This window comes from Canis aureus, chromosome 4 (genome assembly GCF_053574225.1).
Source record: "Canis aureus isolate CA01 chromosome 4, VMU_Caureus_v.1.0, whole genome shotgun sequence".
In the NCBI taxonomy this organism is placed as follows: Eukaryota; Metazoa; Chordata; class Mammalia; order Carnivora; family Canidae; genus Canis; species Canis aureus.
In genome coordinates, this window is record NC_135614.1 from 4,938,517 (window position 1) to 4,959,826 (window position 21,310).

Consider the following 21,310-nt stretch of genomic DNA (forward strand, 5'->3'; position numbering starts at 1 on the left):
ATAAAAAGGACCTCAAAATGACTGGAACCTAGAAGCTATGCAGTGAATAGAAATCTGTCTTAATCTGAATGGATCTTCCTTTTTAAAAATTTTTTTGTTTAATGTGAAACTGCTGTGTAGGTCAATGCCTTGCTGCCCACAGAGACATTCATTGCTGTGATCAAAGGACTGCTGGGTAACCCACTGCCATCTGTCCGCCGGAAAGCATTGGATCTTTTGAACAATAAGCTACAGCAGAATACGTCCTGGAAAAAGAAAATTGTAAGTGAAGACTGTGTGTCAGACCCATTTACCATTCTTTGCTTTATCAAAGAGCTGCATTTAACTCCCTTAAGTTTGTCCAGTGGGATAATTTAAGTAAGTATATCATTATCTGAATATAATGCCATGAGGTGTGTTTCTAAAATGTGATGTTAATTCTAATGGGAATTGTGATAAGAGTTCTTAGAATGGAATCTCAGCCTAATGAAATTCTTGATAATATGGACCATACGTTGTGTTAGCTGCAGCATAATTCTAATCTTCTTTTACTCCAGACGGGTAGGGTACTTTATATAAATGTCCAAAATTGGTCACAAGCACATACACTGGCTCGGTGGTAAACAGATGGGAAGACGGTTGCTTGTGTGTAATTGTGTGGCATAGGACCTTTGGTCTGATTTCCATTTAGGCAGTCTCAAACTGTGAAAATGGAAAAGTGAACCAGTTTATTTTTTTCTGAGCTTTAATCATTTGAAAATTTTGGCTGATCTTTTCAGGTTTATCGTTTCCTGAAATTGGTTCCAGTCCTTTTGGCCATTGTGCAGCATAAAAAGATGGTAGAAGAACAAGCAATAAACAGACAGACAGCATTGTATACCCTGAAGCTTTTATGCAAGAATTTTGGTGCAGAAAATCCAGGGCATTTTGTCCCGGTGCTGAATGCTGCTGTGAAACTAATTGCACCCGAAACAAAGGAAGAGAAGAATGTCTTGGGAAGTGCCCTGCTGTGCGTGGCAGAGGTGGCCTCCACCCTGGAGGCGCTGGCCATCCCTCAGCTTCCCAGGTATGCTGACTGGGACCTGGGACCGGAACCAAGTTGGGTGTCTGGTACAAATTGAAAAATAATACCGTAACAACTTTTTTGCTTCTAAGTAGAAGTTGCAAAAGATTAGATTTGTTAAAGATGTGATCTTCAAGCTAAAACCCACAACATTATCATTTCCCTTTATGTTTGTTGTGCCCCTGTTTGCACTCCCCTTTGGCCAGCTGTAACTGGGAAGTGATAGGTGAAGCCTCTCTAGAGGGGCTCAGCTGTTTGGGCAAAAGCTTATGCTCCTGACTTTCTCCTTGGGTTTGGGATTGATTAGCTGTGCAGCCCTGGCAGGTTACTTTGTCTGTTAGAGCTTTGCCGTCTCTGACACCAAGAGAATACCCACTGCGTGGGAATCTGGGGGGGTGCCATGCATGCGAGATTTTTCACACAGTGCCTGACAGGTAGCAAGTGTTAGATTGAAGACCTTGGTATTTTTAAAAACGACTGCACGACTGGGTATCAGGAGATTTCTTGCTCTTAGTGTCATAAAATGTGTTGACACCATTTTGTAGGCTGTTACCATGGAGTGATGTGGCAGGCACAGTTTGGATTTTTCATGACTTTTCCATTCTCTGTCTCTTCTTAATTGTTACTCGATACCTCTTGTTCCTTAATTCTAGCCTGATGCCGTCATTGCTGACAAGAATGAAGAACACCAGCGAGCTGCTCTCTGGCGAGGTCTATCTGCTCAGTGCTCTGGCAGCCCTGCATAAGGTTGTGGAGACCCTCCCACACTTCATCAGCCCTTACCTGGAAGGGGTCCTGTCTCAGGTGAGCACAGTGACCTCAGCGTGATATGGGGGTGGGGGAGAATTGGAGATCTGATGATTTTATTTGTTCTTTAAGTTTTCAGTTTCTGTTTGGCAAGAAGGTTTTTATTTCTGAAAAGCTATCTTGCTTTTTAGTAAAAACATGTGCCTTTCTCTCTCCCATCCTCCCACCTGCTTGATTCTGACATCAGTATGGTTATTGCTTTCTTCTAAGGCTCATCTCTTTTTTGATTTTTATAAAATGTCTTTGCCTTTCTTCTTCCCCTCCCCTCCTTGAGATTTTTGGCATTGGGCTGGTAGAGAGCTGCCTTTTATTACTTTTTGCTAGTGTGCCCTGTTTGTTTCAACATGAAGGGATTTTTAATCCTAAGGTAACTTTTTGAGTAGAATTCTTGTATTGCAGTTCGGTGGATAGTTGGCAGACAGGCACTGGGCAAGTGGCATTTCTAACTGAAAATGCCCCAGAATGATCCTTGTTCTGTTCTATTTTATCGGTCATTTGCCATTTATGAGGTTAGGAGCCTTAACTGCCATGATGAAAATTATTTAGCTGATTCACACATTCTGTAGCCAGGGCTTAAAAGTAGACATCTTACAGAAAAAGACCACTACATCTAAGGAGCTTTCTAGATTTTTTTTAGTAAAAAAGAACTTGACTCTTCTCGTGGTCTCTGGATTCCTGTCCTCAAAAAAAAAAAAAAAAAAAAAAAATCAGCCTGAATGCTCTGTGTCCTTTTGCCTTCTGTCATTTACCTACATCCCTGACTCCCCCTTGGGAAAGAGGCATGTTCATTTTTATCTTCAGATGTTCAAGGACGGTTTTAAAAGGAATTCTGTGTGAAGCTGGCATCTGAATTGACTTCTGTAAGTGTTCAGATGTTGTCAATTCCCATACTGGCTTTGATCATTCTTTTTATATTCCTGTAGGTGGTTCATTTGGAGAAAATCACTAGTGAAATGGGTTCTGCCTCACAAGCTAATGTCCGTGTCACATCCCTTAAGAAGACACTGGCTACCACACTCTCACCCAGAGTCTTACTGCCAGCAATCAATAAAACGTACAAGCAAATTGAGAAGAACTGGAAGGTTAGATCATACTGGGTTTTAGACTTTGGGGAAGGAAGATATGGTACTGAATTTTTTTTAAGTTTTCACTTAGCAGAGGATGGTTATTTAATTCCTTGATGATAGTATTAACGAACTATAAGAATATTAAAAATTGGCACATCTCTTTACTGTATTACTGGTAGAACCACATGGGTCCATTTATGAGCATCTTGCAAGAGCACATTGGGATCATGAAGAAGGAAGAGCTCACCTCCCATCAGTCTCAGCTAACCATATTTTTCTTGGAAGCCCTGGACTTCCGAGCACAGCATTCTGAAGTAAGCTTATTTCTACTTTCCCAAATTCTAAAGTTACCTACCTGTTTAAGAACCAGAGAACAATCTAGCCATATAACCTATTTTACTTCCAAAAGTTATTTAGAGCCAGATGTTGTTAGTAAACTGGCTAATAAGTCAGGTCTTTTGTTTTCAGAGTGATCTGGAAGAAATTGGAAAAACAGAAAATTTTATCATTGACTGTCTAGTAGCCATGGTTGTAAAACTTTCTGAAGTCACATTTAGGCCCCTTTTCTTCAAGGTAAGCTTGTTTCTTCCACATGTCCTTTGTACTCCTATATAAATGTTACAATGTATGTAGAATAATACTGTTTTATCCTTTCAGCTGTTTGATTGGGCTAAAACAGAGGATGCCCCTAAGGACAGACTATTGACGTTTTACAATTTGGCGGATTGCATTGCTGAAAAACTAAAAGGGCTTTTTACTCTGTTTGCTGGCCACTTGGTAAAGCCTTTTGCTGACACCTTGAACCAGGTGAACATCTCCAAAACAGGTTGGTAGCTGACTCCAGTTCAGTTGACAACTTCGCTTTGTTGTTCCTCACGCAGGGTACAGGAAGTATGATAAGGATAAGGAAGGTGAAGTTTTTACTTCGTAGTTGACAGGCATTGAAGTGTTTGTTTCAGGGTAATGAAAAATGCTATGATCCATTGACTAACTTGGGAGAACACAATACATGGGCATTACTGTTAGTTATTGAAACTAACTGTAAATTGTTCAGATTGGTATATTCTTTATGGCTGATGAACAGCTGACTTGACAGCCACTAATTGAACTTGGCAAACTAAGTGATCTTAACTGAGAATCTTAACTCTTAAAGGAGTCACTTATCTGAGCCATTCATGTGCCTTCATCCTGATTGATTTATGTACTATTTTAGAAATACCCTTCTGAAAAAAAAAAAAAGAAAAGAAATACCCTTCTGTTTGTGGTGTTAAAAGTGATTTGAATGTAAACATTGGAGATTAAATTATGAAAATCAGTTGTGGTTTTTTTTCACTTTTACTCTCCCCTATTTACAGATGAAGCGTTTTTTGACTCTGACAATGATCCTGAAAAGTGCTGCTTGCTCTTACAGTTTATTTTGAACTGTTTGTATAAAATTTTCCTATTTGATACTCAGCATTTTATCAGTAAAGAGAGAGCAGAAGCCTTGATGATGCCCCTGGTGGACCAGGTAACCAAAAGGAACTATCTTTTTTGACAAATGATGTGGAAACCACCATCCCTATTAAAGTTTAGATTTTATTTCTACTACAATTATAGCTGCTGGGTTTTCTTCTCCAGGCATTTTTTAATGAAATTTTTATTTCAAAATTGATTTTTCATTTTGAATGGATAGAACTTCTCTTCATAGTGTCATGTACCAAGTTTTACTTTGAATTTTTCAGAATAATACAAGGTATCTTGGTTAGATTTTTAATTTTTAAATTTCTAAAATTAGATTTATCAAGAATGTTTTAGGACTTGGCTGCTCGATGGAAGAACTCCTCTCAGCTGTTCTGCTGGAGGGAAAGGAGTGATGCCAAGGGCTAGGAGAATCTGAGCTCCAAAAGGTGGTAAATTTGCTCTAGAGAGTACTAGAATTATACCTTGTTTTTTGAGCCTGTTGCTGTCACATTGGGTATTTTTTCAAACCCAGAAAGGAGACTGATTGCTCAAAGTCTTCATTTCCCTCTTCATAGCTGGAAAACAGGCTAGGAGGGGATGCGCACTTCCAGGAGCGAGTGACGAAGCACCTGATCCCCTGCATCGCGCAGTTTTCAGTGGCCGTGGCAGATGACTCTCTTTGGAAACCACTGAACTACCAGATTTTGCTTAAGACGAGAGACTCTTCACCAAAGGTAGGAGCTTTGGTTGCCAAGTACCAAAGCTGTGTGTATTCACCATACAACCCAAGCAGTCTTAAAGCAGTCATGGATAAAGGGCCATGGTAAACTGGCAGGGACATGCTGCTTGTCTTGTAGAACTAGAGGTTGCTCTGTTAGGCAGAAGATTGAACCTGAGAATTTTTTGGTTTTTTTTTTTAAAGGGTATTCATAAATAATAGTACTTTCCCCATCTCCAATGTTTTAGACACAAGTACTAACATTTTCTAAATACTTTTAAATCTTGAAAAAACCTGAAGTAATTGTTTCTTAAGCACCATTTAAATGTCCTTGTGCTCCCAGAGACAGTCTTTCAGTTTGTCCACAGAATGTTCCTCGGAGTTAGAGCAGTGTATTATCTCCATTGTAGATATCAGAATAACGCAAGATAAGTAGTGGCAGTTGCCGCTCAATGACGACATATGCGAGAATGTATAGAAGTTAAAACTCCATGCCTCAGTGTCATTGTTTTCAAACTGGTTAGCAGTGAATCACCATTTCTTTAATTATCATACAAGAGTCTTAGTGAATAAAACAGACCAAAGCGGAATTTTACTAAAAGATTTATTACTTGAACTTCATCATAACATTTATTTATTAGGACAATGAGGCTATTTTCACAAACCCCTAAATTTTAAATTGCAGTTCTTGACAAAGTTCTAGCATTACATGTATTTTAATGTTTAGTTTTGATTGTACAACATCAAGAAAGTCTGGTTTGAACATAGGTAGTTACAGATGCTTTTTAAATAAGTTATTTTGCTATATCCAAATATTTTTAAAATTATTTAAATTATTATTCCAAAACTGGAAATAGGACTAGTACAGCTTTGGTTTCAAAGCGAATCACTGATAGTGCCCAATGACTGCTTGCATTCCTTGTCATAGATGAGTCATGTTGAGAGATACCCAAACGTTTTTTTAAGTTCCCAGACTAGAACATCACAATACATTGTTTTTAATTCTCTACTGAGCATGAGACCAGAGCCAGTGCCCAAGCCCCTCATACAACTGTAGTAGTGTAGACAGAGTTCTGAGGGAGGGATCCTGTCTGAGGTGGCCAGGGATGCTTTTTGGCCAGGCTTGCATCATTTCTGATAGCCAGGTGAGCCAGTAAGTCCAGTGCACATAAATTTGAAATGACACACTTGAGTTTATGTATAGTTTTTTTTTTGTTTTTGTTTTTTTTTTTTTTTAGGAAAATGTGGGAGTGGGTGGTGCAGTCAGGTAAGCGTCTGACTTGGTTTCGGCTCAGGTCCTGATCCTCAGGGTCATGAAACTGAGCCCCACATCAGGCACCGTGTTCAGTGTGGAGTCTGCTTAAGATTCTTTATCCCTTTCAGGTTCGATTTGCTGCTCTGATTACCGTGTTAGCACTGGCTGAAAAACTAAAGGAGAATTACATTGTCTTGCTACCAGAGTCCATTCCTTTCTTAGCTGAATTGATGGAAGGTAATTCCTAAACTACTAAGAAATAGAGTGAAATTCTGTGAAAATGTGCCCAGTGATAATGGAAATGTGGCTAGTATATGACAAGCCTAGGGCTTCTGTACTCCACCTGCCCATATCTTCCTCTGCAGACACAGGAGGTTGAGTTCTTGTTGGGGAGTGGGTGGGTAGGTGACCACCCCAGGATTATTGAAACTTTGTTTACAGTGTAATCTTCACTACCTTTACTTTTGTGTTTATGATAGTAAAAACAAACTACAGTATTGTTTTTCATTAAATCTGTACATTTATATCCTTGAATATTTTGTTCCCCAGACATTGGGTTATGGTAGCAGAATGTCTGGTGCCATTATAATTGCAGTAGATTAGCTGCCTGTTAATAATGACCAACATCAACTGTGCTCTGCATGGAGGATCTCATTTAATCCTCATGATGGGCTGTATGCCATTATCCTTGTTTTAATGAAGAAACTAGAGGATTAAATTGATAAAGTGAGTGTGACAGGTAGAAGCGGGGTTTGAATCCCGGTTCATGCAGTTCTGGATGTACCACCAAGTGCCACCATGTACCCTGAGAAAGAACAGCTCATCTGATGAAGCAGGGGTGATGGAGGGTGGTAGACAAACACTTTTTCATATTAATGGTTCACTGCTTTTCTAAAAGTACATTCATCTTGGTTTCTTACGTCCTGGAGAGGTATCACTAGGAATTTGGAATTTTCATTAGCAAACTGCTATTTTGGGGGCTCCAAGTCAAACACTAAGAAGGGAACAAAGGAAGGGGCCTTGCAGAGGAGGGGTTCTATGATGCTCTCTGCAGCACTGATGGGTTTCATCGCCCTCTTTTGACTGAACAATGGCCAGAGAATGGAAGACATGAAGAATTAGACTAATGATAATTGAAGCAGAAGATTCAGTTTATATTTTTGTTTTTCAGATGAATGTGAAGAAGTAGAACATCAGTGCCAAAAGACTATTCAGCAACTGGAAGCTATACTGGGAGAACCACTCCAGAGCTACTTCTAAAACTTTGGGGTGTTGGTGTTTCTTACTCTGTTCAGAGGTCAGATTTACTTTTCATATTTTTATTTTGGGTGTGGTACCATATTACTTTTGGTACCCTGACACCTGTCTAGACTCCTTTATGAAAGTCCCACCTGGTTTGTACTACTATAGAAGCCTCCCCTGCCACTTGTACAGAATTGCAATAAGAATAAATGATACCTGCTATTTTTATACAGACTGCTGTGTTTGTTTAAACATTTGTTATAGGGCAGCCCCGGTGGCGCAGCAGTTTAGCACCACCTGCAGCCCGGGGTGTGATCCTGGAGACCCAGGATCGAGTCCCACATCGGGCTTCCTGCATGGAGCCTGCTTCTCCTTCTGCCTGTGTCTCTGCCTCTCTCTTCACTCTCTCTGAATGAATAAATAAACTTTTAAAAATAAAAAAATAAAAATAAACATTTGTTATAGTCTTTTCTGGTTGAAGTTACTGGTATTATGGATATGTTTAATTTGAGCACTCAAAGGTAAAAGTACCTCATTTCGACTATAAAACCTTAACTCTCCTGGAAACGGATGTCTTAGGTACATGGTATCCATGTCCGAGATTTCACTCATGGTAGTTCCTCAAGAAAATTGAGTTACTCAGCAACAGTGCTTTGGACTATAAAGCTATTTGGCATACATTTCATTTTGGGTAGGTGGCACTTCAGCCTTGTGTGTGACCACAGAGGAAAATAGTTCTGGAATGTATTTCCCACTTAGGACTGTGATTGTTGTCTTCACCCTTCAGTCTTTGGAGGGTGTGGAGGCAGTGGGCTGTGTAGGCAGATCCTACAAATAGAAAAGGCTCAGAACAGAAGGTGGCATGACTCCTCCAGAATTAGAAGTGTTCGAATTCCACTGGTGGTAATGAAGAATTACTAGTATGAGAAGGTTTCAGATTTCTTTGAAAGCTTTGAACGCTTTGAAGTTTTCTAATTTCTGATGTCATGTCAAGTAAAGACTCAAATCTGCATTTGAGGCATTTTATTTACTTACACCTTTTTTAAAAACTTAAAGCATCTAAGAACTGTCCCATAGAATGTTTAAGTTTGAAATTCTTTGTTCTAATTTAATGTAGAAATTTAGTGCAGAATTGTGACAAAACACTAAATTGCAGCGTTAGAGATAACAGCTTGCTAGGAATCTGCATTCCCATCTAAGAAATGTCTTGGTAAGATTACTCAGTAAGTACTGACAGCTTCTTTTCAAAGCACATTGATATTTTATATTCTTTCCGTCAGAGAATCCATTTTATGTCTTTAGTAATACCTCCACATGACACAAAAGTGAACATCAAGTGTGTTTAGAAATGAAAGGAAACGATGTATATGGGCTTTTATTTTTCCTTTAAGAGCCCCATAGTCTGCATCTCGTTCAAGCCCTCTGATGTTCTTTATGGAGGGAAAAACCCCTGGGGGATTCCTTCTTCAGTTTTCCCAGTGAAAGTTAGGACCCCAACTCTGCTCCCCACGAGCTTGGCAAGACGCAACATAATAAATTAACATGAATAGAAAAGAATTAAGTGCCAGAAGCTTCTACACTGAGTACTTATAAAAAATCAGATTGCTAGTTGTCTTTTCAGTATATGGGTACAAATAATATCTAACCAAAATCTTTAAGGAAAATATTCCTAAACACTGGCAGCATATTCAGCCAACAACTGAACATGATAAAATGATCAAACCGACTTAGCTTTTTTACCTCCCCACTCCCAAGCGTTTGAAATTTCCTATAACAAGATCTGACCTGTAAGAATTGTACAAATAACTGCCAACTCGCTTCAAAGAATAATAGGAAAAAATTACAGAAATGCAAAAATTTAACTTGCTGATACAGGTTTGATTTTAATCACTGAATAATGTTTTGATCTCCATTGCTAATGATGAGGGACCAATCTTTAGAACAGAGAAGTGGAGTTTATTTGCATGCAGACAAGCAAGAGATTTTTATACTGCCTCTCTCTACCTCATGATAGCGCCTATTTTACAGTCATGAAATCTAATCTTGACATTGCTTTGTTACCCATAAACATTTTACAGATTGAAATCATCTACCTTAAACTTTCTATTTGGAGTACATGTAAACCTCTTGACTCACCCTGAATTCAGCTACTCTAAAGCATTTCTGGTACAGACACTGGCGGCATAGACTGACCTCAAGTTAATTTTAATACCATTGGTTTTGTTTTGCTGCATTGTTTGCCTTAATCTTTGTACTGTGTTCAGATTTCATGTTAGAGCTAGATATTTATCCTGCTGAAGGAAACTGCCAGATGTAAGGCAACATCAGTCCTTTAATTATTGGATATGACTGAACTCTGGGTTTGAAAGCGATCGCTAGAGAAGTAATGTCTTGTAAATTAGTATGGAGGTAACTTCACAGCTCAGTAATTGTCTCTGGTTCCTTTATGCGTTAATGCCCGTAGAAAAGTCAGTGGCACGATGGCAGAGCACAGAGGATTCTGAGCTCAAGAGAACAGGAACAGAGTGGTATTGTGCTCCACTGTATACATTTATCCCCAGCTCTAGCACGTTGCTGGCAAAAAAAAATAAGTGCTCAATATATGTTAGCTTCTATATGAATAGATACTTGTTGAATGTGAAGCAGATTTTAAAAAGAAGAGGCTGGGGTGGGAGAGAGAACAGAAATGCCTGAAAAATGACTAAGTTACTGTTGCCTCAGACTTCCTTACTCTGTGCTAGATAGACAAAGCCACACTGCATGGCAAGGACTGAGAATACCTAGTAGGATTTCATATTATGCAAGCTCATTTTAACAAAATATACGTATAAACAATATAATAGATGCATTTTAACGAAGCCAGTGTTAACATAAGACATTCTGTATTTCAGTTTTTGTAGCAAGCATGTCAGCTACCAGCTCCTTACTTCCAGTAAATGAATATCTCCATCAATTTCCAGCGTGTCAATATTGCTAAGCTCTTTAAATCTGTGTTTGTACTCCAGGCTGTGTACACCATTTACCGCAACCTTGAATTCTCTAACATCACAATAAATGATCATCTGGAAGGAAAGTACGACAACATTAGTGGCTCCCTCAGTTCAACACTTTGTTTCTTGCACACTTCCAGGATATCAAAAAGTAAACCCACGGGGTTTGCTTTCTACAGAGACACTCTCCCAGCCTGCTGCTGCTAACTTCTCTTCTAAGACTCTTAAGTTTATCTGGTAGCAGCACCTTCTGCTTTGTCCCACTCAGAGAAGTCACTGAGCATGCTTGAAGCCTCACCCTGTCCCCAGGGCCTGAGGCCTCTCTCCTGCCCCTTGCTCCCAGCAAAGTGGAAAATTGCCCCCCACCCATGTTTGGGAACTGTAATGATAGGAAAACTGCCATATTGACACAGGGGAGCAGATTCCATAAGTGGGAAACCAAGGGACCTGAGCCATGACTTTTTTGCCTTAAACTCTAGGGTCTTAGACAAACCACGCATCAAAAATTTCAGAAGTTTAGGGCACCCTCTAGGACTGCCCAGCTGTGTGGGGACTGTGACTTCCATCCCAGCTCAGCACATCTTGGTCTCCCCATCCATTTCCCAAAAGCAGTATTCTGGGCAGTAATCCATGGAGGAATTAGCTTTCTGGCAAAGATTTAACTCAGATTCATGACTGGTGTTGGCCTTTCATGTCAGCCTTTCACAGAGTTGTCTGCCTAAAACTCAAAATAGTGAAAAACAAAAGAAACTACAATCCTTTTAAATCACACCTAACACTCATACTTCTGATAACACATTCCTGATGCCAGTCTGGCCACAATTCTACCATTTATTCTCCACCCACACTAAAAAGACCAGTTTGGTGAACCTGTACCATGTTCTCCCTTCTGCCTCTTCCCTGTGTCAGGGCTTCAGAAGAGCAGAAAGGAGCAGCACAGCCCTGCTGCTAACTCCGTTTCCATCCCCAGGGTCTAGACTGAGGCAAATCTAAATCTGTAAAGACAGTGTGCAGGTTATTTTGCTTCTACTAGTAAAAGTGGCTGCTGGGGAAAATTCCATGGATAGAAGAGCTAACTAACAGAAACTGGGGCTACACAGAGAATTGGGAAAATATCCATAACCTGGGATTCTATCATCCCAAAAAGTGGTGGAAATCCCAGTTTTAACCAGGTGGAAGAAACCCTCAGTAACATACATTTAACGAAATCTCAAGAGAACATAAAGCACAGCCTAATGCCCAGAAGGGAAAACAAGTTGGCATCAGAGGGGTATACTGGGAAGAGTCCATCAGTCACCCTTATTGTACCAGAGCAAGCATGGTGCCACTGCCTCACAAATGGAAGGAAATGCCTATAGCCCAGGGAACATACTGCCGCAAAACAAGTACACAACTTGCAGAAAACAGACACACAATCTCTAAGAAAACATGGAACAACAATCCTTTACAACCATCTGATGTTCTAGAATAGCTCATAACATTATAGGATGATAAAAAAAATACAAAACTGAAAGATATTTCTCAAAAGACTCTAGTAGCTGGAACTAATAAATGAATTTGAAACAACAGAAAGTAGTGGTTAATATCAAAGTAACAGTATAATGAAATAATCTGAGAATCTAAATGAAAGCATATTAAAAAGATTGTTTTTTCTCTGCTTCCAACTCCCTATCACTACAGAAAACTAAAAACAATGGTCCAACATGAGAGTAATTACTGTTCCTGAGGCAGAAAACTAACAAAAGGAAAAGATTATTTAAAAGAATGCTTGTCCTTTTCTATTTTAACATAGAGCTAAACTTGGGGGTCGGATCAAAGAGCAACTTCTATCACTGGTTTCCTGTCACCAACCACAAGGATCCACGGCCTTCTGAAACAGTCACTGCTGTCTTCCCCACAATGAGCCCTCAGTCACCTTTTATACCTGGACTCCTGCCAAGCCAACAATCCCCTGGCTGCCCTCCCCACGTCCCCACCTTGCCCAAACCATTCCCTCAATCTGGAAAACCCACCTACATCCTTCTGAATTCCAAACCAATATCCACAACTTCCAGGAAACCTCCTAGGATTAGGTCACATCTGTTACTCTACATACCAGGAGTTTAGGAATACATATGAATGTCCGATTACCATCTTCTATTCAGCCTCGATGTTCCTACCTTTAACAACTAGTTTTGATGAGTCCTAATGGTCCAGAGCATGTGACAGTTTAAAATACAGAAGCATGACCTAAATCAATGACCCTGAATGACCACGTAGACAGTGCTTCACCTAAGCTAGTGAGTGAACCTAGCCAACCACCCAGCATCCACATTAAGGAGATTACTGTCTGTAAGCATCCAGAAACACATTTTAGGACAGGTTGTGTTACCATAATATTCACACATTTGGGGAACTTGGGACCATAGCACTTCCAAGCTCCAAGGGTCTAAAATCTCTTTCCTTAAATATATACAAGCAGGACTAACCTGGAAGAAAGGACTGCCACCTGAGGCTATATATACTCAAGATGGCAGGTGACAGAACAGGCAATTTTATGGTTCCTATGCCCTCATGTTCTCTTAGGATTATCCTAATCATGTTTCTCCATCCTAAAGCAAGGTTCCTGTTAAAATTCCTATGAACTAATATGGGACCATCCAGTAATAATTCCAGTGCAAATAATGTAATAGTCCACTGGCTATGCCATTTATGCCAATCAAAATACCAACTGTATTTTGAATGCCCCTTTTATAATGCAGATACTCCCCAAATAAAAGCCACATGCAATCTCCACATATTAAGCTAGGGCTTAATTTTAAGAGACTTATTTCTCCTATACCTCCTCCCAGGATTCTTTGTTCTGTCCGATAAGATCATCTTACCTCAAAGTACATCCCAGGACTAAATGGGAAACAGGTAATATTTCTCTCTTCTTCTCCCCAGGACTCGTGAAGAAAAGAGTTTCTTACAAATGCTTTAATATTCAGGCGTGGGTTCAAGTGAAGAGCAATATCCTTTGATTTTCCTGATACTAGGTCAACATTAAAGCTTTTGAGAGAATTAAAAAAAAATTAACCAAGTAGAAGAGAGAAGTACAGTTTCTGCAATTTTAACAGTCAGAACTGAGCTCTGATCATAATTGCATAAAACACATGTGTGCACACAGACATACCAATGCAGATGGGAAGGTAAAATTTAAAATTTTGAGGGACACCTGGGTGGCTCAGCAGTTGAGCATCTGCCTTCGGCTCAGGTTGTGATCCTGGGGTCCTGGGATCAAGTCTCACATCAGGCTCTCCACAGGGAACCTGCCTCTCCCTCTGCCTATGTCTCTGCCTCTCTCCCTCTGTCTCTCATGAATAAATAAATAAATCTTTAAAAAATATTTTAATTTTGAGTTAGCATGCCACTGATGTAAATGTGCTCTCTGCAAAATAAAAATATAAAAAAACTTTAACATCAGTGTTAAACACTTCAACACTGAAGCTACAGATCTGGATGGGAAGCAATTGAAGGATTAGAGCAAGTAACCGAAATGCTTGCTTTGGGCTACAGGAGGATGGGGTCCTTTCAAGTACATATTCTCTTTTAACATTGACAAGTGTTCTGTTCTTCTTGAAAGTGTACTACTTTCTAGGAAATAGGTAATTTCAAGCTTCCAGAAGTCTCAACGTCTCTAGAAAAGGTTCCTAAGGCAGAAATCGTATAAGTCGCATGACGTGAGGGGCCCTAACAAAAGTCACCTGACCACAGACTGACCTGAACCTTCTACAAGGCATGGATAGCTTCCCGGACAAAAACACCACCCTCTTATCTGGCCACAAAAACCCTAGCTCAAAAGAGAGGCCTTTACTCCTAATTCTGCCACCAGCTAGTTGTCAGCAGTCTTGTTAGCAGCCTGACTTCCTGTTGCTTTGAGAGTCTCTTTCAGGTGAGGATTAGGACACTACTCCTGCTTCCATCTCACAAGACAGGTAGAGCATAAGAGGCCATTAAGAGACACACATGGAGGGCAGCCCTGGTGGCTCAGCAGTTTAGCGCCGCGCTCAGCCCAGGGCCTGATCCTGGAGACCCGGGATTGAGTCCCACGTCAGGCTCCCTGCATGGAGCCTGCTTCTCCCTCTGCCTGTGTCTCTGCCTCTCTCTCTCTCTCTCATGAATAAATACAATCTTAAAAAAAAAAAAAAGACACATGGAAAGCAGTCACACTATTCCTGGTAACAGCGGTACTGACCCTTTGGCAGTTTTATTCACTTCTCCTTTAATGACAACAGTTCGTCCAGGGCCCATTGAGGAGTTCAACCTTGCAGTGAATGGCAGAGTCTGAAGAGAAACCACAGTCAGCGCTAGGAAGCCTGCAGAAAGTGACCTCATGGGAAAACTGTCCGAAGACACTGGGCAATGGTCAAAAGTCATAATCCTGTAAACCCCAGCAGTCAGCACTGCCCGGCTCACAGTGGAAACTCAATGAAAGCATTTCAGACAAGGAAATGAATACATGTGAGGTGGGGCCTGAAATCCCTCGTATGAGTGAGATCCACTCTGAGAAAGATGCTATGCATGGGGTCCTGATGCCATGCTCCACCTTCTGCCTGAGGGGAGGAAGCTCAGATGGGAGGCATTACGGAAATACTTGCTCGGGGGCCCAGAGAGTCAATGCCCAGCTGACTCTTCTCTCCAGGGTCAGCACAGAAACGCAGAGTTGGCTGCTTTGGGCTTCTACTGAGGGTATGAATTCTACATTACCAGCTAATTAAAATTTAATTTGTTATACAGAATTAGGAAAACTTTTGGCTCTTCAAACCTTTGACAAACAGCTGGTAGGTAGTATTTTGGCGCAAGTCAAAGTGTGATTGGCAGTCGAATCTTTGCTCTTGGTGTAGACAGTTCTGGGTACAATTTTAGAAATGTCTCCTCTATTACTAGGCTGTTGGGGAAAGAGTTCTGCAGTAAGGTATGGAAGGAGTGAGGCTGTCTTCTAAGGTTTAAATATTCATGTCCTGGGTGATTTTATAAAACATTCCACGCTATAACTGAGGCAAAAATACTTACAAAATGTGGTGTGTCGGGCTTTAGTACCTATTGGAGGAGAAAGTCAAGATGAAGACGTTTGAAAGGGAAAAACTACATTTTATAACATGAACAGTCAGATCTTAATGGTTACAACAGCCAGAGCCAGGATGGTAGTGCCTGCTCAGCCCTGGGAATGACAGACAAACGGCCTGCACTTCCTGACTGTGGCTGGGGATACAGTCCTGGGGTCCTGGTCATCTTAAGCCTGTATACTCTGCCATAAATTAATTATTCACAGGACTATATGTGAACTTGAGACATGTTTTACTTGTTCTTTCCAAGGTGCTCCCAAAATGCTGAAATACTACATTCTATCTACGAGGTCACATGTTCTGAGATCATTAAGACATCACTTTCTCCCCTGATACCAAAGACTCGGTGTTTAAACTATACTTGTTCCTACAGGGGGGGAAGATATGTGTGGAAGTTCATCTGCCAAAGCACTGTGCCCAGTATTTATAAGTACCATGTGACAGTTCTCTTCAGCAGTTGAGAGGGGTTTTTTACACAAGAATCACAGGAGGGGGCAGATACACTGCAAACTCAAGGGTCTGCAAAACTCAAAACTCGAGAGTCTGCAAAACTCACAGAGCCTGGTACAAAAATATATGCCTTACTTTTCAAATGCTTACTTCCAGCATATTATTATTAAAAATAACCTTTCGCATTCAAAACATAATTTAAAAAACTTTAGCCTGCTTGCCACCTGATTTACATGACAACTAAGAGAGCATTTTTATTTTTATTATTATTATTATTTTTTTTTTTTTTAAGAGAGCATTTTTAAACTGGTAGTTCATTCTTAGCTTTAATATTTACATTTTCTTTACTTATCTCTGTCAGTTCCAGAGTAGATGCTTGGGTACTTCTGAAATCCTGAAGATAAGATTAATTTTTAACAGCCATCAGAACTTTAAATACAACCTCCTTGACATATCAAAAAAGAATTATAAATAGTATTAAACATGAAAATATGCTTGAAGATCATGATCCAGAAATGTGCTTATTAACATTAGGGTCCTTCCCCACCCCCCACCCCCCATCAGATTGGCAAGCGAGAAAGAATACTAAGAACGAGCATCAAGAAAAGTGGGAGTAGTCCGGCACACTGCTGAGACTACATTGTTGGTAATCTTTCTGGAGGACGAGCCAACTAGCCCTCCAACTAGGATCACTTATAACTTAAAATGCAAATGTCCTTTAACTCAGACTTTCTACTTCCAGGAATCTCTCTAGAAGCCCCCACTGTACTTCCTATGTCAAGGAATTAGCTCCTGTTATAAGGGTTTTTTTTAATTGTTGTTAGAACCATACTAGATTTGAGATCCTATAGACATTAAAACCTAGCCAATAGATAACACACCACCAGCCTAAAAGATTTACCTTCAAGAAACTAATATACTAAGGACAGAGACATTGACAATATTTTTATCTTAAGATGTTAAAGATATTTCCTACCATTTCATCGGAAGACATCATCAAAGAAGACCCCAGGCTATGGAAGGATACTCACCGAGCTGAAGCTATAACCAATTGAGTGGACATTCACTTTGCCATAAATGCCCAGAGTGTCTATTTTCCCTGGGGTAATCCTGTGGGCATAGAGCAGTATGTGTTTCCCATTTACAGCCACCTATGTGGACACAGAAGACAGCCCAGCACCCCCAGGGGGAAAAAAAAACAGTTAATACATGTATTAATGTATCCAAATTTAAATGTTTACTTGTGCTTAATTTTATACCTTTTCCCACAGGTCTGTACATTGTATGTCTGACCTGAAAGCATCCATAACTCTAGTGGTGTTTCTTAACTTCCTCTGAGTCCCTGGTCTGATTCATTAGCATGGATCCTCCCCCCGGACAAATGATGCATTCATGAATGTATGTGCATGTGTATACACGGATGGTCGAGGCCTGTGAAGACCCTGGTTTGCGATCTGCCCTGCAAGCTTGCCACCCCACCTGCTGTCCTTGAGGACCACATTCTAAGGAAGACCACCTTGCACATGGCAGGCGTTCAATAAATATTTGTTGAATCTGCTCAATGAACGGACGTGGGCAAGCTACTCAGTTTATCTGAGATTCCTATTGTAAGCCAGGGAAGGGAGGGATGAATAGAGTTTGGGAGATTCAGGGGAAGTGTTTTGGTGGGAGCATATCCCAAAGGCCAGAAAGGACCCACACAAGAAGAGGGGAAATTCTCACTCTCAGCGGAGCAACTCTAGTCTGGGAGGCTCAAGGTTCTACAAGGCCTGTGGGCCAGAGCCTCTCCAGGCCACCTTCTACCTCACACTTAACACTGGCTAGGTATTTACCGCTTGGAGCCACTGGTGTTTACTACACATCGGACTTCTAAGAACTCCTCTGCATCTAAATCTCTCACCTGAAATCCTAAAGAGGGTGCCTGGGTGGCTCAATAGTTGAGCAGATGTCTGCCTTTGGCTCAGGTAGTGATCCTGGGGTCCTGAGATCTAGTCCTACATTGGGGCCCCTGCAGAAAGCCTGCTTCTCCCTCTGCCTATGTCTCTGCCTCTCTCTGTGTCTCTCATGAATGAATAAATAAAATCTTTTTTAAAAATAAAATCCTAAAGAACTTATGGCAGGGGGCAGCCCCGGTGGCGCAGTGGTTTAGCGCCGCCTGCAGCCCAGGGCGTGATCCTGGAGACCCGGGATTGAGTCCCACTGCATGGAGCCTGCTTCTCCCTCTGCCTGTGTCTCCGCCTCTCTCTCTCTCTGTGTGTGTCTCTCATGAATAAATAAATAAAATCTAAAAAAAAAAAAAAAAAAAAAAAAAGAACTTATGGCAGGATTTAACTTTGACTTCCTATCCATCTACTAGTACAAATGCCCTGACACTTTGGGTCATGGTGACCAGTTTTACTATCCCTTTTTTTTTTTTTTTACTATCCCATATTTATTCCTGTGCCAGTTCAGACCTAAGCTGAGCTGAGCTAGCAGAAATGGGATCCAATAAAAAAGTTTCTCTGCCGTGCATCCATATTCTAGATGAAACACCAGGGGCAGATGGAGGTGTGCCCCATCTCACATTTAGGTACCCGGTTGGCCCCTCCCTACTTTAGAGCAAAATGATAAAGCCACTCTTTTTCTCTGGACTGAAGTAACAGGAGGGTGAGTCCACTGATGTGCTGACCCACCCTGGGCGCTTATGTCATTAATGAGGATTTCATCTTCATTCTCCAAAACCTACCTGGAATTTGTCTTTCAATACCATAATGACAATTTCAAAAGACTTTTCTTTTTTGAAAGGTGTGTCATAGGTGATCTCTTCCCATCCCCATTTTTCATTTTTCAGAGTATTGCACACGATGCAATCAGACCACTTGAAGCGTGGATTGAAGTGGAAGGCCACGTCGGCACGTGGCTTCACGCTGCTGCCGCACTGCAGGTCCACCTGGAACCTGAGAGAGCATGGAACGAGAGGTGGCAGGGGCATGCAGGAGGCAGGCTGCAGGGGAAGGTCTGGCAAGTACAGCCAGCTGGCCTTGGGGACCCGGGACTGATCCTCTGTCCATTCACCCACGTGGCCTAAATACTGTCTTCCATAACTTTCATGTCCTTCCTCAGGGCAGAATCCTAAACTGGGGCCAAGGCCCTGTGTGTGCAGAGTAAGAGCCCACCTCTTCTGCTTCCCTGGCAGGCAGGTGTGCTCAGGTGTTGGAGACTGCTGAGGTGGAGATGTTCAGGGAAGACCCCTGGGATGGCTCAAGGTCAGCTAGCATTTGCCTTTGTCCACCCACAGCCCACTCCCCGCAAACATCACAGGCACCTGCCCAGCTCCCCAAAACATGGTGTGAGGCCTGGATTTCCGGTTGCCATGAAAGAGAACCTCGCCCTCAGAACAGCAGAACTGTGAGCTGGGAGAGGCCTGCTTCTCTAGATTCTACGGAGTTGCCTGGAAACATCTGGGCTGTCTTCTTCAGACTTCACTTTCACTTTTTATAGAAACTGCTGTTATCTGGGCATCAGCTGCACAGAGCTGGCCCAGTAGAACCCATACAGCCTCGCCCACAGTTTGTACAGAAAGCAAGCATCGGACAAAACTGCCCAGGGCGTATCTTAAGTGATGCTGTGGGAACGTTAAATTCTAACTAGACCTTGTCCCTGGGGTCTGACCACAGTTTCCCTCATTAACTAGACAGCTAATCCTCTATATTCAAATGAGACTTACTACAGTAAAATAAAACACCCAGGTGACTTTCGGTTATTCACTCCCATCTTCTCAGCACCTGGGCCAGGACTGCTGATGAAAGCAAAACCAGACCTCAAATTATCCAAACAGTCTCCCCACTAAAAGACCGTTCAGTCATGTGGTTTTTCCATTTCACAGGATGGTTTTACCTGTCTGAATCACAAGGAACATGCCCACGTATTACAATCAAGGTTCCAGGCTCCAACTGCCCAGGAATGGTCCCAACATAGGGGATTACCTAGGAAGAAAAAATGTTTAACAAGTGGATGTTTACACAAACAAAACAGAAAGGCCACATTATGAAAGGCTCCATGTGAATCTGCTCAGAATCTAGCATTTTCCAAGTCACTACTGTGACAGTATCTGCAAACCTGAGTTCTTTGAAAAAAGACACAGCTGAAAGTTCACAGAACTTTTTATTTAGCGTGGGTTTTGTGAAATAAGATGTCTACTTAATAGGATAATTCTGAAAACAAAAACAACTTGCTGGGAGTCCTGTTCCCCCTTCCCCTCCCTTTTCCCTAAGGTTCCGCTGATGATCCTAGCATGGGACCGGGACCACTTGAGGCCCCAAGGCCATGCTGATGGAGACCATGACACTCCCTGTGAACTTAGCCCCTCCTCCATACCTGGGATCAGTGTCTATCTTCCCTGCCAGGCTTCCAGACCTCAGCCCACTGCACTGCTAAGAATCAGAACCATGTAATCTTAAGGATGATGACACCGGTGCTTGTGGTCTCTCAAGACACGGCATCCACCTCGCCTGGTTCAGTCTCAGGCTTGGCTTCCAACATAGTATCCAGGTCCCAGCCTGCCCCCTCATCATCTGGAACCCAGCCTTTCTGCTTGGGGCCGGACACACTATCAGATCTTGTCACTCCCCTTTCCCAGAGGTGACTCTAGTGTCCTCCCCACCCATTGGTTGCATCTCCTGCATCACAACCACCACCCCTTCCACTCGGGAGCGTCTAAGCAAACCAACCAGGCCATACGCCATCATGCCTTATGCTGAGCCGACCCGAGTTATGACATAAATGCTAAAATCTATCCAAGGTGGCTCTGATTGTCAAGAAATAAGACCTAGAACAAGAGAGCACGTATAAAAGTAGTTGTAGATAAGTTGCTACCAAGCTGAAAAATCTCAGTGAAAGCGCCATCTTCTTCATGGAGCCTTTTCTGGACTCCATGGGCCAGCAGACCTCACTCCTCTCTGAAGGGCTGCATAGCACATTAGACTCTGCCTAGATTGTAAGCTGCCTGGGGCCAGCCAGCCAAGCGATCACTGAGAACGGCAGGAAATGATGAAAGCCAGCTGTCACCTGGTGTCATGACACCTGCTGAGAGCTGAGTGGGTAGGATGAACAGAGCCCATCACACTAGAAAATACCACAACACACATCAGAGTAGCTGGGTTTTGTGAGTAGAGAATGTAGAGGAATTACACTTCTACACTGATCTTTGGGCCACAGCTGATTCCAGGAA

At 41.7% G+C, this 21,310-nt stretch overlaps 2 protein-coding genes across 12 annotated transcripts in view; one reads left to right on the forward strand and one right to left on the reverse strand.

The window, feature by feature from the left end:
- HEATR1 (HEAT repeat containing 1) overlaps nucleotides 1-7,808 on the forward strand; it is a 46,327-nt gene extending 38,519 nt beyond the window's left edge. Inside the window, exons 35-45 of the mRNA XM_077894391.1 lie at nucleotides 121-261; nucleotides 759-1,045; nucleotides 1,696-1,846; nucleotides 2,773-2,931; nucleotides 3,096-3,230; nucleotides 3,385-3,489; nucleotides 3,574-3,742; nucleotides 4,272-4,426; nucleotides 4,935-5,093; nucleotides 6,461-6,569; nucleotides 7,504-7,808. Coding sequence (XP_077750517.1) covers nucleotides 121-261; nucleotides 759-1,045; nucleotides 1,696-1,846; nucleotides 2,773-2,931; nucleotides 3,096-3,230; nucleotides 3,385-3,489; nucleotides 3,574-3,742; nucleotides 4,272-4,426; nucleotides 4,935-5,093; nucleotides 6,461-6,569; nucleotides 7,504-7,592 — 1,659 coding nt within the window. The 3' untranslated portion in view covers nucleotides 7,593-7,808. The remainder of the gene's footprint in view (nucleotides 1-120; nucleotides 262-758; nucleotides 1,046-1,695; nucleotides 1,847-2,772; nucleotides 2,932-3,095; nucleotides 3,231-3,384; nucleotides 3,490-3,573; nucleotides 3,743-4,271; nucleotides 4,427-4,934; nucleotides 5,094-6,460; nucleotides 6,570-7,503) is intronic.
- A 1,623-nt stretch (nucleotides 7,809-9,431) lies between these two features.
- LGALS8 (galectin 8) overlaps nucleotides 9,432-21,310 on the reverse strand; it is a 32,185-nt gene continuing 20,306 nt past the window's right edge. For 8 of the 11 annotated variants that reach the window (XM_077894396.1, XM_077894400.1, XM_077894398.1 and 5 more), the window contains 9 exons: nucleotides 19,978-20,066; nucleotides 18,827-19,037; nucleotides 17,133-17,252; nucleotides 16,439-16,495; nucleotides 15,599-15,625; nucleotides 15,351-15,473; nucleotides 14,781-14,869; nucleotides 13,429-13,594; nucleotides 9,432-10,636 (listed from right to left, as the gene is read on the reverse strand). In XM_077894396.1, coding sequence (XP_077750522.1) covers nucleotides 10,487-10,636; nucleotides 13,429-13,594; nucleotides 14,781-14,869; nucleotides 15,351-15,473; nucleotides 15,599-15,625; nucleotides 16,439-16,495; nucleotides 17,133-17,252; nucleotides 18,827-19,037; nucleotides 19,978-20,066 — 1,032 coding nt within the window. In that variant the 3' untranslated portion in view covers nucleotides 9,432-10,486. The remainder of the gene's footprint in view (nucleotides 10,637-13,428; nucleotides 13,595-14,780; nucleotides 14,870-15,350; nucleotides 15,474-15,598; nucleotides 15,626-16,438; nucleotides 16,496-17,132; nucleotides 17,253-18,826; nucleotides 19,038-19,977; nucleotides 20,067-21,310) is intronic. The other 3 variants (XM_077894401.1, XM_077894402.1, XM_077894403.1) reach the window with 3 other exon arrangements.